This window comes from Dromiciops gliroides, chromosome 2, assembly GCF_019393635.1.
Source record: "Dromiciops gliroides isolate mDroGli1 chromosome 2, mDroGli1.pri, whole genome shotgun sequence".
NCBI classification, from domain to species: domain Eukaryota; kingdom Metazoa; phylum Chordata; class Mammalia; order Microbiotheria; family Microbiotheriidae; genus Dromiciops; species Dromiciops gliroides.
In genome coordinates, this window is record NC_057862.1 from 391,932,968 (window position 1) to 391,950,073 (window position 17,106).

Sequence of the window (17,106 nt, forward strand, 5' to 3'; positions counted from 1 at the left end):
GTTGTGAAAGAAGAATCAGAACAAAAGGGAAAAGCCTCAAAAAATAAAAAAAACAACAACACAAAATGTAAAAATAGTATGGTTCAATCTTCATTCAGATCCCACAGTTCTTTTTGTCTGGATGTGGTATGGAGAGCATTTTCCATCATGAGTCCTTTGGAATTGTCTAGGATCATTGTATTGCTGAGAAGAGCTAAATCTATCACAATTGATAATTCCACAGTGTTGCTGTTACTGTGTACAATGTTTCAGTTCTGCTCATTTCACTCAGCATCAGTCCACTTAAGTCTTTCCAGGTTTTTATGAAATCTACCTACTCATCATTTCTTATAGCACAATAGTATTCCATTACATTCATATACCACAACTTGTTCAGCCATTCCCCAATTGATGGGCATTCCCTCGATTTCCAATTCTTTGCTACCACAAAGAGAGCTGCTATAAATATTTTTGTACATGTGGGTCCTTTTCCCCGTTTTATGATCTCTTTGGGATTCTACTACTAGGTCTGTATCCCAAAGAGATTATAAAAAAGGGAAAAGGACCCACATGTATAATCCTCTTTTCTCTCCTGTTATCTTTAGACCAAGGAAATGAAAAGAAGCTTCTCTTCACTAAAAAAAAAAACAAAAACAAAAACCAAGATGGGCATCTGGGGGCCTCTTGTCCACAACATCCAGTGTTTAAAGCAACAAAATTCATAATGAATCTTAGAATAGTTCACAAATCATTCAGCTTATATTGAACAGATGAGATACTGTACAAATAAGAGTATTTAGTAACTAATGGGACATAAGAGAAGAATGAGTAGAATAAGCAACACCATAAACAGTCTACTTCTCTTCTTTGAAGTGATATATGAGCAATCTTGATTCCACATCTATAAAAACAAAGCAATTAGATAACATAAAGGTTCTGTTATACACTTGCAACACTCAGCCAAGACATCTTTGAAATGCATATTTTTGCATTGAAATATACACATATTGACACCAATAATTCTAAAAATTTTGCCTAAAAATATTACTTTTAATTCATTATGTGATCTTGAAATTTAAAAATTTGATAAGGAGTTACTAGCCCTTGTTTATATATAACCATTTACTCGATCTTTATTTTCCCCCAACTAAACTAAGATTATCCTCCTATTGGAGAATGGCTAAACCAGTTTGACTTTTGGCTTAAGCTAAACTGTTACCTGAGTTCCATTTGGAGCTGCAGAGGAAAGTGGTGAGGAAACTTCTGCATGTCTGGCAGGGGATTTGGGAATAGACAATACTTGGTCACGTTCAGAAGAGAGTGCTGAATTCTCAGAGAGAATTTGATTCTGGTGAGAGCGAGGCAAGATGTGGTCTACCACCCATCCAGAGTAAGTAGACAACTCAGGAAGGGACATACATTCTTCCAAAATCTCCTAGAGAGAAAAGAATCCAGTTATGCATTCATTTTACAGGTCAAAAGTTCAATGCCACAGAGAATTAATTTTGTCCACACAGTCTTCCATGCATCTTACAGAAGACCAATTAAGTCTTCTCTGAGAGGTCAAAAAGCATCATTGTAACTTCTTCCTCAATTCTATTCCAAATCAGAAATGAAGAAAAGAAAATTTTTTAAAATGTCAAAATTTATTAAGAATTATCTTTGAATACTCAAAGGTAATTTCATCAGAAAAGAATGCATTTTTTTTCTGGGCATTGAGGGTTAAGTGACTTGCCCAGGGTCACACAGCTAGTTAAGTGTCAAGTGTCTGAGGCCATATTTGAACTCAGGTACTCCTGAATCCAGGGCTGGTGCTTTATCCACTGCACCACCTAGCTGCCCCAAGAATGCATTATTTACCCACTCAGGTTTCAATATTTAAGAACTTAGAGTCTAAAAAAAAATGAACTTTACAATTTTTTTAAAGTGCCTCTAATATTCAATTAATTGCTACCTTAAATTTAGCTGGGCCCTCACCATTACTCAGCATTTTTTGTTTGTTATTGAAAATTTATGGAAAAGCCTGCAGCCTATTCTGAATTCCTCTGCCATTCCATCAAATCTCAAATCCTAAATTCTATTCCTGGGTATTTCACTTTCAAGACATAACCACGTTTTCTACTTTACTAAGAAGGAATCCATGACTAAAACTCACTCAACTTTCCTGCCTCTCTACCTCAAAATTTCTCTGTATTTTTTACTACTCAGAGAAAGTATTCCTTCTTTTTCAAAGACAACTACTCTCCTGCCCCTATCTTATCTTACTTTCTCTAAGGACTACTCCATCAACTGATTTTATGTGTTGATCATGGAAAGTTTTTTGTAAAGATGCGTTTGAGACAGGAGTTCAGCATGCATGTCATGCAGCATGCATGACAGAATCAACTTCTCTGTGAATCAGGGATTTTTATCTGGGGATGTCGAACAAGGAAGGCAGACCTGTTAAGAGTGTACTGTCCTAATACAGGTATAAAATAAGATACCTTAAACTAGAGTAGGAATGGAAAAGCAGAGATGTATGTGAAATATGTATCCATAAAACCTGTTGAAGAAAGGGTAAAAAATTATTCTAAGGTTCTAGGGAACTAGAAAACCTATCTCGTCTCTCGTCCCCACCTCCATTATCTGCTTCCTATTTTCTACATTTCCACTTAAACAATCCTGGTCATCTATCAATGCCCTCACCCTTTAAACTTTTAACAAAATCTTAACAAAATTTTTTAAGCGCCCACTAGATACATTACACTGAGCTAAGCGCTGGGGTTTCGGATATAACATGGGCACTGCTCTCAAGGCCCTTACAATATAATGGAAGAAAAGATACATAAAATAACCAAATAGGGCAAATGGGAGAGTGAAGAAAGTACAGAAATCTGAAATTGTAAAGCATGTATAAACAAAAGTTGAGAACTATCTTTACATGTAATGGAAAAAATAAAATACCTCATACATTAAAAAAAAAAAAAAGAAAGTACAGAGTTAAAGAGGCACAGGAAACGCGAAGGAAAAGTTCTCTGGCGGGGGAAGGGAAGGAGTGTTTAGAAAATGCTTTCTTGGGGCAGCTAGATGTCGCAGTGGATAGAGCACCGGCCCTGGATTCAGGAGGACCTGAGTTCAAATTCGACCTCAGACACTTAACACTTACTAGCTGTGTGACCCTGGGCAAGTCACTTAACTCCAATTGCCCCGCAAAAAAGAAAGAAAGAAAGAAAGAAAGAAAATGCTTTCTCGTAGGAGGGCGGCTGGATTCGGACTTGAAGAAAAGAAGAGGGGCTCAGAAAAGGATGGAGAAAGGGGTTTTCCCTGAGTCTCTGAGGTGGGAGTAGGTAAATGAGGGAGAAAAAAGGAGAATGAGGCCAGAGAAGGCTGTAGCCTACTATGGAAAAGGTTAGGAATGATGCCCCAAAGTCCACGCTCGCACCCCATTCTCCTGCGGGGTCGCGGTTCTCTGGGCGGAGGGGGGGGGGGCGCGGAACAGGGCTTCGCTGTCCTCGGCCGTGAGGACGTAACAAGGTGGAGGGTGGGAAGGTCGGCGCCTCGCTCACCTCTCCCCTCAGCAGCCAGTCGCGGTGGTAGGACAAGCGCCCTTTGTCCGAATTCCTCAGAGCCTGCAGGGTCTCCCAACAGCGGCCCTCTGACGGCATCACCCCCCACCCCCGGCCGCAGGCCCCACGCCCACTCTGAGTTGCGGCTGACTCACAGAAGAACCACTTGTGACAAATACGGCTCTCGAATCCGCCGCCGACACCAGTCTAACTGCCTCCCGCTTCCGCTTCCGGTACAGGCTCCCGATCCCCGGAATTCGCTTCAACCCGACGGCTAGGTCGGCCCCACCCACGGAATGACTCAAGCTGACCTCTCACCCCTCACGGGCCGCGTACGCTAAAAGGGGCGGGGCATATTTAAAGGGCTCGCTACAACTAAAAGGGTAGATTGACCTGGAGTTTTCGAGGTGTCACTTGCCATTGATACGATAGAGCTGAAGGCGCTAATCAATGACCTTAAATTAATTGTATTTTATAATTTTTTTTTATTAAGATTCTTATTTGCATGTTGCCTTGGTTACTTTCAGGCCCTGATCTCCAGTCTCTCTTGAAATGTCATCATACTTCCTTCTAACAGTTCAATACTTTTAAAATGTCATCTGCTTAATTCCCACATAGTCATAAAGAAAGTATTGGAGGGACAGTCTACTTCTGTTACTCAAGGGGGGGTGCCACTGAGGTGCTTTGATTAGAACACAGGGATCAAATTAATCTGCCATCTCTATTTTAAAAGTGATAATGGAGCTGGTTAAAGGAACTCTGCTTCTACTAAACCAATTTTATGTCCTGGTTCTTCCATTCCTCTATGAACTAAACTGTGTTATTCATGAGCAAATGGAGAAAAATACCAAGAGAAAAGAGAGAAAAAAAATCAAACACGACCAAATTGCAATAAAAAAAAGCCTAACACCACCAAACCAAAATTATTTTAAAATCTTTAATAGTTTGCTGCCCAGAGCACCTTATAATAATTTGTTTTGTTTGGGGAAGGGGAAAATGATCATCCAATGGAGCCCGATAAAAATTATAAAAGAGTCTTGTAAAACACAAATACAAAAACAACATTTCACAGATATAAACCAAACAGTTAAGTAAACATCAAAAATAATGAGGATCAAACCATCAGGAAATTAAAATGAAATTCTTAAATTGTCTTATCCTGAAGTGCTTTTTTTGGGGGGGGGGAGGCAGGAGAAAGGCAAAGAAGTGGGGTTTTAGAGTTCCTCTGATACAGTAGAGATTTAGCAGAATAGGGTTCCAAAGGGATTTTTTTGAAGCCTTGAAGGAAAGTTTGTCAACAGGCATTGCATTTAAGTTAAAAGTTATTTTTAAAAAGTGAGAAATGCTCACACTTGGTGAGGTGGGGACAAGATGGAGACAGGCTAAGAGAATATAAGTCTGTAACTAACAGCTTTTTTCCCTAAGAGAGAAAAAAGAGAAAATGAGATCAAACAGTTTCTAGAAAGACTAAAAGGAGTTTGGGGGTGGGGTGCCTCAAAGGAACTGAGAATAAATATCTCTGTAATAACTGGGAAAACTGGGAGAACTGGGAGAAGCAATGATGCATATCCAAGTGATGGAAGAAAGATGCATATCCAAGTGATATAAAAAGTTTAACTGTTATAAAATCTAAGTTGTTAGCAGGTTAATTAAAAAACTCCAACCTAGTCACTGAGGAAAAAAGGGGAAGCTATAAAATGTCCACATCCACTGCATTCTAAAGATGATTTGGCATGGACTTTTGCAGAGCAAGAGGTCTGGACAAGATGTCTGCACCTCTCTGACCAAAAGGAAAAGAGGGACAGCCCAAAGGATCTCCAGATACAGCTCTTCTCTACAATCAGGTTCCTTGGAAGGGTCAGAACAGCTTCATATGGGAGGTGATCGGGAACGGATGGGAGAGCTTGTTAAATAAGTAGTTAAAGCATTGTCCCCAAACACATTGGCATAGGATGATTTGAGGAACTGGACGTAATTTTGCATGCTTCGGTTGGTACTCTCTGATTGCTCAAGACGATCTTTTAGGTCCTGAAGGCGGCTCTGGTATCTTCGGTCAGCCTAAGAGAAAAATAGAGGAAATTTAGGGCCCAAGGGAGCAGGAGAAAAGCTTTTCTTTTTTTTTTTGCGGGGCAAAAGTTAAGTGACTTGCCCAGGGTCACACAGCTAGTAAGTGTCAAGTGTCCACGGCCAGATTTGAACTCAGGTACTCCTGAATCCAGGGCCGGTGCTTTATCCACTGTACTATCTAGCCACCCCCGAGAAAAGCTTTTAACAATGCAATTTTTCCAGCACAGAACTGTAGCATGTAACTCTTTGCAACTGGAATTTTTCACCAAGTCATTCTAGATGAGGCCTAAACATAAACAGAAATCAAATGGCAGGTGAGATCTCATTGACGTATTGGAGTTTTTTTAAAAGTATGTTTACAAGGTTGATTCCTGAGCTGTTATGCATAGAGGTAATTTTGTGGTAATAGTATCAGTGAATTGCATGCACAGTGTGTGTGTGTGTGTGTGTGTGTGTGTGTGTGTGTGTGTGTGTGTATTTCTGTGGGTGTGTGACTGACACTTGTTATAGCCTCTGTAGCCTATATCCTGAAGTGGCTATCTTAAAAAAAAAAAACAAAAAACAGGCTATCTAGAAACATGGTTTTCAGACCCAATTTATAGCTTGAGCATATAATACAAAAAGAATACTACAAAAACTCATTACCTCCAACTTGCTGGAATTTATAGATTTATAGAGAAAGATTTTTCTGGACAAGAAATTATATCCCTCAGACATAAGGGTTATATAGGAAGACAGAACTTTGGTGGTGATATAAAACCCACAAATTCATCTACCTACAATTTACTTGTGTAGGATAGAGAAATCTGTCCTATAACAAATCTGCCGAGATTGTGTAAAGATTTACCATAGATGATTCACACATACTTATAATAATGACTTTTCCTTGTAAAAATATCAATTTTGGGGGAACCTGAAAATTCCAGAACTTTCCTTCATCTCAGGAAAACCTTCCCTGCCAGGACATCATTATCTAACACCTTCAGTTCTTTGGTATTAAAGATGGTTGGAGGAATTCTAGCCACCACCCAGCCCCAAGTTCAGACTCTGCTTTCTGCTTTGTTTGTTCTCCTCACCCCCAGCTCAACTCACATCATCTCGGCTCCGTCGTAGCTGGTTGAGCTCTGTTTTGGTCCGACTCAGCTGTGTTTCCAGATCCAAGATTTTGTTCTGGGCTGTTCTTTCCTTTGAGACTGCACGCTCCCTTGTTTGTTCCACCTAGAGAAAAGGCCCAAACCTGTGTGTGTTGCTTTCCCAATACTTAGCAGCCACCACCTTCACAAAATAGACCGTGCAATGTCTCTCTTCCTTGATGGGATACCCTTGATACTTTACCTTATACTTGGGGACTCTATTTTCCCAGAAGTATATTGCTACTAACTATAAGGCAGAAGGAGCAAGAAAAGGTAATAGAGGGGAAGGCAAACCTCTTCGAAGCTTCCTCTGCATCATGTGACAACAAAAGGGCTATGGGAGAGCCGGGCCAGGACTGGGGGGGCACCACTGACCTGTCTCTTGGCATCTTCAATGGCATTTTCCAGCTGTCGTGCTAGAGAACCACATTCCCGGGTTTTCTCCTCCAACCGAAGCTGGGATTGATGGATTGCCTCCTCTCTCTTTGCAATCACCTGGAGGAACTCAATGTTCTGGGCGCTAGTACACTCAAGTTTCCTGTATAAAAGCACTAAGTTAAATCTCCCCATCATCTTTTCTACCATCACTCATCCCTATTGGACACCATGAGACCTGTGTGCCACACCAGGGTGGCATTCAAATCTACATTCTCATGATGCCACCAGAGAATCAGAGTCCCAAAGGAAATGAGATATGAAATAAACCAGATTAACTGAAAGACCAAAATGGGATGGGGAGAGGTGGTTGAGGCAAGCTAGGGAAACACAGCATAAATTCATAATGAGATGGAGCATAGAGTTAATTCAGAGATGCCAAAAACCCTAACAGAACTTAACCACCAGAACAAATCTGGCAGGTGTGTCCTCCCTTTCCCACTATTAATAGTGACATGGGAGCTCTGGTCCCTTTGTTCAATCTGGACATCACATTGAAAGCTACCTTCCACTGAAGGAGTCATGGGTTCAGGGAGCTTAAAAAGGGCCATCAAATAAGGGAAGTCTCAAGGTCATTGGTTAGGTAAGTCATGGGGAAGACAAAGGTCAGAGAATAGAATGAGGAGAGAATACCCACCACCATATGTACCAATTGTCCCATTTAAAGCAGGCCCCCTGCCTAAATGAAATCTGCCTTTCTCCAGGGACGGGGTTAAGCTCTCAGTCTACTGGAGGTAGCTGTGTCTTGGTTCTTGGATGTTCCAAGGATGAGAGGTCTGCAAAGAACTTGTACTTTGACTGTATGGATGGTTGCAGGCAAAATGGAAGCAACTTTTCCTAAAGAGTTTCTGTTTGCTCTTCCCTCTGAAGTTAGCCCACCACCATCATTCCAGGACCTTGGGTCAGTCACCCCAAACTCTTCAGTGGGTAAGCATAAAGTGGAAACTGAAGAGTTCAGGTCCTAGAAAAAGGATGAGGACAGAAATAGGACACTGTGACTCTAACCTCTCTAGCTCTTCCACTTTCAGGCTTAGCTGTTTGTTTTCCTCCTGAGAATATTGATGTCTCTCTCTCACCACCTCCAGCTTCTCCCCCTGGTGTTCGATCTAAAATGACAGGAAAAGAGAAAAATTTACACAGAAGGTGATACATTGTATTGTTCTCCCTTCTCCCAGGAAGCTGGCATCCAAATGGACAGGACATCCATAGATGGTATTCCTTGTCGGGGTTGACTGCCACCTTCAGCATTCCCTGCCCATGCAGGACTTGAAGAAGTTTAGATCTAATAAGAATGTAGGCTTTCCCAAAATAAGAAACATCTGCTCCTGGCAAAATATAATGCTTTCTTGATCAGGAGAAGCCAAGGCTTCTCTGAAAGTCAAAAAGTCAAAAAAATCCCTGAAGCCAAAAGTACAGCCAAGTTGTCATGACACACATAGGATGTTAATACCCAAATAAACTTAAATTAGCCTACAGATAACCATGTCTGGAATCTTTACCTTTAATATAAGAACTGGAAGGGGCCTTACAGATCATTTAATCCAACCCCCTCACTTTCAAGGTAAGGTTAACAAAGGTAAGGTTAGAAAGGTTAAGGGACTTGCCCAAGATCACAAATAATGTTTGTCCCAAAGTAACAAAAATAAGACACCAGCATGCAAGACTGGAGAAATCAGGCATGACTGAATCAAAAGAGAATGTTAGATATAGGAATTGCACACAAAAGAATGAAAAGGAGAGCAGTTGAAGTATGAAGAGACGCCAGACAGGCATTCAGTGCAACAATGTCTGATGCCCAGGCCCTGTGGATTGCTTGGTTTGAGGACAATGAAAGGACTGAAAGTGCAAGAGGTAAATCTCAGACCAATATGAGGTTGTGGAAGAAGAGAAAATCCAGTTATCAGAATTGATAGAAGCAGCTCAAAAGTGACGCCTCCTATCACTAGAATCACTATTTGCAAACACAAGAACATTTGGCACACCAGACTTTTATTTCACATTGTTGATGAGAATTAATTCGTTTCGAAAAGTGGCAGCCAAAGAAAAGGAAGTGATCTTCCTTTGGGGGCGTGCGTCTCATCTTGGTATCCGGCTGGCTGTTCGGGTCAGGTCGTGAGACCCTTTCTGCCAGTCCCTTACCCGGGTGCGCAGATCTGCTATGATAGCTGTGAGGTCCACATTTTTCCTCTCATAGCCTTGTAGCTGATCCTGACATTCGGCCAGTTTAGCCTCAGTAATTTTGAGGATCTCAGGCAGTTGTTGAAGGTCAGTCAGCTGAGCCTGGAACTGCTTACGAGCCTTAAAGGGGGAAAGAAAGATATCTTTTGGTAAACACCAGTCCACATTTTTTTTTTTTTTAGTGAGGCAATTGGGGTTAAGTGACTTGCCCAGGGTCACACAGCTAGTAAGTGTTAAGTGTCTGAGGCAGGATTTGAAGTGTCTGAGGCAGGATTTGAACTCAGGTACTCCTGACTCGAGGGCCAGTGCTCTATCCACTGAGCCACCTAGCTGCCCCAGTCCACATTTTTTTTAACCTCTTGAAGTACTCAGAGAGCAGGGCTAAACTAAATATCCATCAAATGTGCAATGTAAATCTCTTGATAACAATGAGGGATTTTAGAAATTGTAAAGCCACTTTCAATCCATTTTGCATCCTCCCCTAGAAAACTTCAAAATGTGCAAGTTACCTCAGGGTAACTCATTGTAAAATTCCCAATTGTTCTCTAGGGTAGCTCTGACTATCTACCAGCCTGTTATGGAGAATTCCATTCTGGAGGACCCATCTCATCTTCCAGTAATAAGGCACCACATGGATCTCTGGATGTCTAACAGAACAAAAATACTTCTACATAATAACAGACCAACCCCAAACCCCAGATTTTTAAAGGTGCCTTTATCACATGAATTTGTTAAAGGTAGGTTTGGTTTTTGTGTGTTTGGGCAACTAGTTGGCAAAGTAGATGGAGGCCAGGTCTGGAGTCAGTAAGACCTGAGTTTAAATCTGGCCTCAGACACTTATTAGTGTCTGACCCTGGGCAAGTCACCTAACTCTGTTTGCCTCGGTTTCCTCATCTGTAAAATAACCTGGAGAAGGAAATGGCAAACCACTCCAACTTTCTGTGTGTTGCTGCAGGTTTAGGGGGAGTGTGGAAGAGGGTGCTGGTATCAACTAGGATCATAAAACACCAGCTAGTCAAGCAGGTATGTAGGAGTTCTATCATCATTTATTCTCTTAAAATTACTGTGTCTTTGAATGCTTTTAGCATTTTTTTTTAATGAAAGAGGAGAGAGAAAGAAGGGCAGAGGTAGAAGGCAAGGGAAAGGAAAAAAGGGAAGAAGAAAGGTATCAGCCTTTCACTTTCAGAAGAACATTTTTCCCTTTCCTAGCTGAAAATATAGGAGGGTCCCAGCTACCTGCCTGATTAATTCAGAAAGGAAGATTTTATAAGGGGTAAGTTTGTGTAGACATGAACAATTACCGATTCAATTTCTTTGTTCATTTCATCTTTGAGGATCTTGTTCTCTTTGTCGCAGCGTTCCAGTTGAGTGGCTACCTCATCAGCTTCCATCCGGGTCTTCATCACCTAGGTACAGAAAGGGCAATTAAGCTTTATGATAGGAGATTGGATTTGGTGAGAGACAACAGCATCTCACTACTTAGTTGTTGAAGGTAAGGAGTTTCAGAATGGGAAAACTTAGAGCAGATGAGAAATGAGGCAGGAATGAAGTAGGGCAGTGATGCCCTCCTGCAGAGAAAGGCTCAAATTAGAAAAGTACCTGACTCTTGTAGTTGTCGATCATCCCTTCATAGTTCTTGACTGACACCTTCAGCTGTTGGACCTCAATTTGGGCTTGACTTAGCCTGTCTTCCACAGGGGTGATACTAGCCTGTAAGGAGATATTTGCAATATGGAAAGGTTGGCTTTGACCAAACCTTTATGACATTAACTTTGGATTAGTGCAACAAGATGTGGTGAAAGATATCTCTCTGTTGAACAAAAGAAAAACATCTTTCCTCAGAAAAGCAACAAAGATAGAAATATCAGTCTTTAAACTTTACCAGCCTTATCACCTCCCCCCTCTCTTTAAAAAAAAAAAAATTAGCCTGTCCAGTTCCCTTCCTCTGGAAATTAAAGGAAATATGAATTAGTGATTTTGAAAAGTAAACCATTCCTGATTCTAAAAAGCTGACCTCATTCAGATTTATATTTCTTAAGGCTAAGAGGTAAGTATCCCAACATCCCTCCCAATTTACAAATGGGGAAAATAAAGCTCTGAAATTTGAAATGACCTGCCCAAAGTCCCAGTGGAATTCCTCCTGACCAGGAGAGAACTTTATAGTTTGTCCCAGCCCCAGAGGACACCAGGGTAGGGGAAGGTGCAGATGGAAGATGGGAGAAGAATCTTGTCGAATAATCAATCTTTTTCTTGTGATGGTGTTCAGGAACATATTAGAGAAGTCCATAAAAGACCTTTAGGTCTAAATATTGAGACATAGAATTAAAGTTCCATTCTTCCATTTCAATCTCATTTTGTACCTCTCAAAACATACAAATAAGCCCTTGGCAGGAAAACCTGACTTCAATCTAATTGCCAAAGGAAAAAGGGAAACCCAAAGCTGCCTCAGTAAGGTACAGTATCTCTTTTCCCAAGCTCTGGCCACATAAGGTAGCAGATTTTCTCTTTCTAAAGCTCTAGTTTTATGGTTCAAGGATGCTTAGCTGACCTTTAGCCTCTCATTCTCAAGTTTGAATGCAGAGTATTCTGCTGTTTGTCGGTGTAATCTTTCCACCAGATTATCCCGGTCTTCTCGCATCTTCTCCTCCAAGGCATGCTGCTGTGATACCAGATCCGTCACTCGGCTGGTACATAAGAAAAAGAAAGAAGAGAAAACGGCAAACATCGGATTTCAATGATCCCAAATATTTTGAAATGAAGTGGCTCCTTATGATCCAGAAGCCTTGGCATTGAGCATGCCAAAGGATAACAACGCTAGAATGGTTGTTTCCTCTATCTATGGGTGAAGAACTAACTCAGCTTCTCAACTGAAGTTTCATGCTACATGCGGGGAGGGCATGGAGGGCATGAAGAAAGAAACTGCTGAAATCTGGGGCCTGTTCAAGTCAAGTGTTAAGGGTAGTTTTGGGGAGGAGAACATGTTACATAATTACTTCCCCCAGTAAACACATACCTCCCCACTAAAAATGTTGATGAGATGTAGGTAGTAGTGCTATGAGCCACACATTGGTACCAGACTAGAAACTGAACAACTGAAAGGTTGAGGAGGTAGTTCGCTTCTGAGATCTACAACTGATTCGTTTTAACCAAAAACAAACATCTTCTGGTCTAGAATGACAATCGATATCACTCCCATTTCAGGAAGTATCTGTCACCTAGTCAAACACTGCTCAAATTTAATTAAGGCCATCTTTCAGATCCCCCCAAAAATCTAGATAGTCCTTTAGGGCTTATTTTTATCAAAATACACATTAGGCCTGAACCACCAAGCCCTTTGTGCTTAGCCCAAACAAAATCATCAGAAGTTATACACCCCTCAGATTAAATATAATCATAGCAAATATAGAGGACAATGCATTAAAATAATTATTCACCACATCCAAATAAGAGTGATATGAGGAACAGCAAAAGGCAATATAAGAAAAGACACAATCCACACTGATAGAAAAAAAATAAAAACAAGATCACCTACTGGCTTGATGTTAAAAAGTAATATTGGTAATGACTATATTATTATAAGGCAAGAAAAGTTAATAAGGAGAAAATGTTGGTAAGGAAAAGATGACCATAGCCCTATTTTGAGATAAGGTGATTCTAACTTGAAAATCCAAAGGAAAAAAAGTTTAAATATTCAAGTCAATAAACATTTATAAAGTGCCTTCTACCCAGCACTGTGTTTAGTGGTGGGGATATAAGGACAAAAATGAAAGTGGCCCTACCCTTAAAGAGCTTACAGTCTATTGGGGGAAACAGAACATATATTCAAATAAACCCCAAATAAAAGTACTAACTACTGAAAGGGAGGTGGAGATGAGGAAAGCCTTCTTGTAGGAAATGGTAACTAAGTGGAACTTTAAAGGAAGCTTGGAATTACTCTAAGATGGGGGGGGCGGTAAGTAGGGAATGCATTCCAAAGTAAATGTGGCAGCCTGTGCAAAGCAATATAGGGGAAAGAATGTTGAATGTGGGGAATACCAAGTAGACCAATTTGCCTGGAAAGTGAAATATGTGAATGACGTGGGAACAATGAGAAATTAGTCTGGAAAGGACTTGCGAAAGGATTCAAATTGGCTGAGGATATCGAAGAGTCAATACAAGGCACTGCCAATTTTTGAGCAGAAGAGTGACCTGTGTCTGAGGGATATCAACAGGGCAACTATGTGGAAAACAGATTGAAATGGGAGGGAAGTCGGGGGGGTGGGGGGGGGAGGAGTAAAACAAGGAAAAGCAATGACAAATATAGTCCAGTTGAGAGGTGATCCAAGGGCCTGGACTAAGGTAGTAGCCATGTGAACTGAGAAAAGGTAACAGAAGTGAGAAATGTTGTAAAGGTATAATCATCCTGACTTCTTAACTAATAGGATATGGAAGGATAAAGGAGAAAGTATAATAAAGAATACTAAAGTTAAACACCAGGTTACCAGAAGGATGGTAGTATCATAACACACAGAGTTTAGAAAGGGTGGAATCAGGGAGCTTTATTGGGGGAACAAAAAATGATGAGTTCTGGGGACATATTGACTCTGAGATGCCAATTGTACGTGCATAGATGGATATATCCATTGGGCATCTAGAGATTCAGGGCTAGAGCTTAGGAAAGTTAGGGTTTGATATGTAGTTTGGAGAGAAATCCTGTAATGAAATTATAATTAAACCCATGGGAACTGAGGTCATTGAGAAAAGAAGGTTCAGGGTAGAGCTCATCACTTCAGGACAAGTGGATGATGATCAACAGTGTCAAATATTGTAGACAAGTTAAAAAAAATATTGTAGAAAAGTCAAGAAGAAAGAGGACTGAGGAGAGGCCACCTGAGTGAGAAGGTAAGAGAATGTGGGTAGGGGGGTGGCTAGGTGGCACAGTGGATAAAGCACCGGCCCTGGATTCAGGAGTACCTGAGTTCAAATCCGGCCTCAGGCACTTGACACTTACCAGCTGTGTGACCCTGGGCAAGTCATTTAACCCCCATTGCCCTGCAAAAACAAAACAAAAAAACCCCACAAAAAAAAACCAACAAGAGAATGTAGGTAACCTTAAGCGACTATATTCAGTAAAACCATATTGAAGAGGTTGAGAACTTAGTAACTGGGTTGGGGTTTTGCAGACAATGGGCACTGGTAGAAAGGGGAGAAGATAGTATATAATAAGATAGTTAGGGGCAGCTAGGTGGCACAGCGGATAAAGCACCAGCCCTGGATTGAGGAGGCCCTGAGTTCAAATCTGAACTCAGATATTTGACACTTACTGGCTGTGTGACCTGGGCAAGTCACGTAACCCTCACTGCCCTGCAAAAGAAAAAAAAGATAGTATATAGTTGAAGTTATTAGCCTGAGGGGGTCAAGACTATGAAGTAATCCCTGAGCAGGAAGATGGATGGAAAGAGCAGGTAGGTTTCCATACCTATCAGAGGTAGGCATGAGGACAAAAAATAGGTTTGTAATGGTGAAATAGTAGAGGGAGAGTGATATGGGATAGGAGGTAATGATCAGAGAAAGGAACTCCTGCCGTATTCAAAGTCATTAATCTATATCACAGTGATGGCAATATCTAAGATACGAATGGTTGAAATGAAATAAAGATGTAGTTCATGGGATTTGAGGCAGTTGTGGAAATGACAGGTTAAGGGATAAATGAAGGAATGATGACAGGATAACAAAGAGTATACTAAAATCCTTCAATCCAAGGGTAAGGGTTGACATAGGGAGGAAGACCTTAAGATGTACACCTGAGAAAAGAGAGAATGACCTGGAGCTTCATAGATAAGTTTGACAAGCATCTGGACAAGGCATTATAAAATGTACCTCAAAGTAGGAGAGGTTGCTTAGTGGTAGATAGTCTGGAAGTGGCAATAACATTCAAGGAATATGCCCAGCTTCTCCCTATGGCCATGTCAGATGGGGCATGAAAGAAGCAGAGAGGTTGACTAGGGATGCAGCATCTTCCTGAGGGAGCCAGATTGCCATGAACACCAAAAACCGTAATGTGTGAGGTAAAAAGATCTAGGATGATCTCCTATTATCATCAAGAGAAAATAAAGTGAGCTGAGAGGAGTAGCAGGTGGGGGCAAACCCACAAATATCAACTGTATTCTTACTCTCCAACATGTCACTGGATCCATGCTCTCACTTTCTAACTATCTATCTATGCCTGTTAAAAATTCTTATCATATGTCTTATTGATGACTTCCGTTTTTATATCACATTATTTCCTTAATTCTTTCTACCCCCATGCCCCCAAATTATGAGCCATCCTTTGTAATAAAAATATAAAGAGAAGAAAAAGCACTTTGACAAAAGTGACCAACATAGTGACCAAATGCAATGGTAGATGCATAGTCCTTCATTGTAGGCTCCTAGTCCTTCATTTCTATGATGGGAGAAAAGGTATACTTTCTCAACTTTTCTCAGGGGTCAAGCATGATCACCGTAACGATAGTGTTCAGTTTGGGGGGTTTTGTGCTTTACATTTACAGTGTTGGAGTCACAGTAGATGATACTGTTTTCTGATTTAGCTTAACATCAACTCTGCTCAGTGCAAAGTCTATCAATGCTTCTCTAAATACTTAACAGTACTCAGTACATCGTGGCAATATTCCATCACATTCATATACACAATTTGTTTAGCCATTGATCCATTGTTTCCAGTTCTTTGCTACCACAAAAACTACTGCTATGAATACTTTGGTTTATATTTTTTTTGGGGGGGGGGTGTTGGTTTTGTCTTTTACTATGTCTACCAGTAAGATCTCTGAGTCAAAGGGTATGGGTATTTTAATCAATTTTGAAAAATCTATGCCTTTTTCATCTTATACAGTACTTGTTCATGTCCTTCCAGAAATCCACCAAAGATGTCAGTTAACATATATGGAGGCCTAGGGGCAGCTAGGTGGCACAATGGATAGAGCACTGGCCCTGGAGTCAGGAGGACCTGAGTTCAAATCAGGCCTCAGACACTTAACACTTACTAGCTGTGTGACCCTGGGCAAGTCACTTTCAAAGTAAAGGGAAGATCGGACTAATATACAATGTTTTAAGATTTGCAAAGTGTTTCACATATATTATTTACATTGGATCCTTACGACCCCCTTAATTACTACACATATTATCTCCATTTTACAGATGAGGAAACTGAGGTTTGGGGAGGTTAAATGACTTATCCAAGATTAAACAGCCAGTGTTAGAGGTGTGATTCAAAACTAGTCCTTATCCATATTTCACCTATTCAATTTACTATAGTACTCTATCTACTATATTGCACTGATTCAACAACCATTAAAAATACTGTTCAAAATGAAATGAATGAATGGATAAAAAAATATAAAAAGGAGTATTTACAAAAAATATAAACTTCCAAGATTAACAGAATAGAAAATAAAATATTCCTCTTTTAAAAAGTTTTTTTATTGTTAGTGAGGCAATTGGGGTTAAGTGACTTGCCCAAGGTCACACAGCTAGTAAGTGTTAAGTGTCTAAGGCCAGCTTTGAACTCAGGTCCTCCTGACTCCAGGACCAGTGCTCTATCCACTGTGCCACCTAGCTGCCCAAATATTCCTCTTTTTAAAAAAGAAATGAACTCCCTAAGGAAAAAAAAATCCGCAACCAAGTGGATTTACAGATGAATTCTACCAAACATTTAAAGAACAACTAATTCCAATACTACGTAAACTGTATGAAAAAATAAGTAAAGGAATCCTACCCAAATTCCTTCTCTG

At 40.5% G+C, this 17,106-nt stretch overlaps 2 protein-coding genes across 12 annotated transcripts in view; both read right to left on the reverse strand.

Moving 5' to 3' along the window:
• Window positions 1–3,712, reverse strand: part of GLE1 (GLE1 RNA export mediator) — a 32,547-nt gene extending 28,835 nt beyond the window's left edge. The window contains exons 1-2 of one of the 2 annotated variants that reach the window (XM_043988771.1): window positions 3,525–3,712; window positions 1,199–1,414 (exon numbers count right to left, since the gene is read on the reverse strand). In XM_043988771.1, the coding sequence (XP_043844706.1) occupies window positions 1,199–1,414; window positions 3,525–3,623 (315 nt within the window). In that variant the 5' untranslated portion in view covers window positions 3,624–3,712. Of the gene's footprint in view, window positions 1–1,198; window positions 1,415–2,462; window positions 2,491–3,524 lie in introns of those variants that run through there. The other variant, XM_043988772.1, reaches the window with a different exon arrangement.
• A 766-nt stretch (window positions 3,713–4,478) lies between these two features.
• ODF2 (outer dense fiber of sperm tails 2) overlaps window positions 4,479–17,106 on the reverse strand; it is a 41,534-nt gene continuing 28,906 nt past the window's right edge. For 9 of the 10 annotated variants that reach the window (XM_043985979.1, XM_043985986.1, XM_043985985.1 and 6 more), the window contains 8 exons: window positions 11,886–12,021; window positions 10,937–11,047; window positions 10,639–10,743; window positions 9,299–9,457; window positions 8,165–8,265; window positions 7,100–7,262; window positions 6,684–6,809; window positions 4,479–5,582 (listed from right to left, as the gene is read on the reverse strand). In XM_043985979.1, coding sequence (XP_043841914.1) covers window positions 5,394–5,582; window positions 6,684–6,809; window positions 7,100–7,262; window positions 8,165–8,265; window positions 9,299–9,457; window positions 10,639–10,743; window positions 10,937–11,047; window positions 11,886–12,021 — 1,090 coding nt within the window. In that variant the 3' untranslated portion in view covers window positions 4,479–5,393. Of the gene's footprint in view, window positions 5,583–6,683; window positions 6,810–7,099; window positions 7,263–8,164; window positions 8,266–8,545; window positions 9,458–10,638; window positions 10,744–10,936; window positions 11,048–11,885; window positions 12,022–17,106 lie in introns of those variants that run through there. The other variant, XM_043985983.1, reaches the window with a different exon arrangement.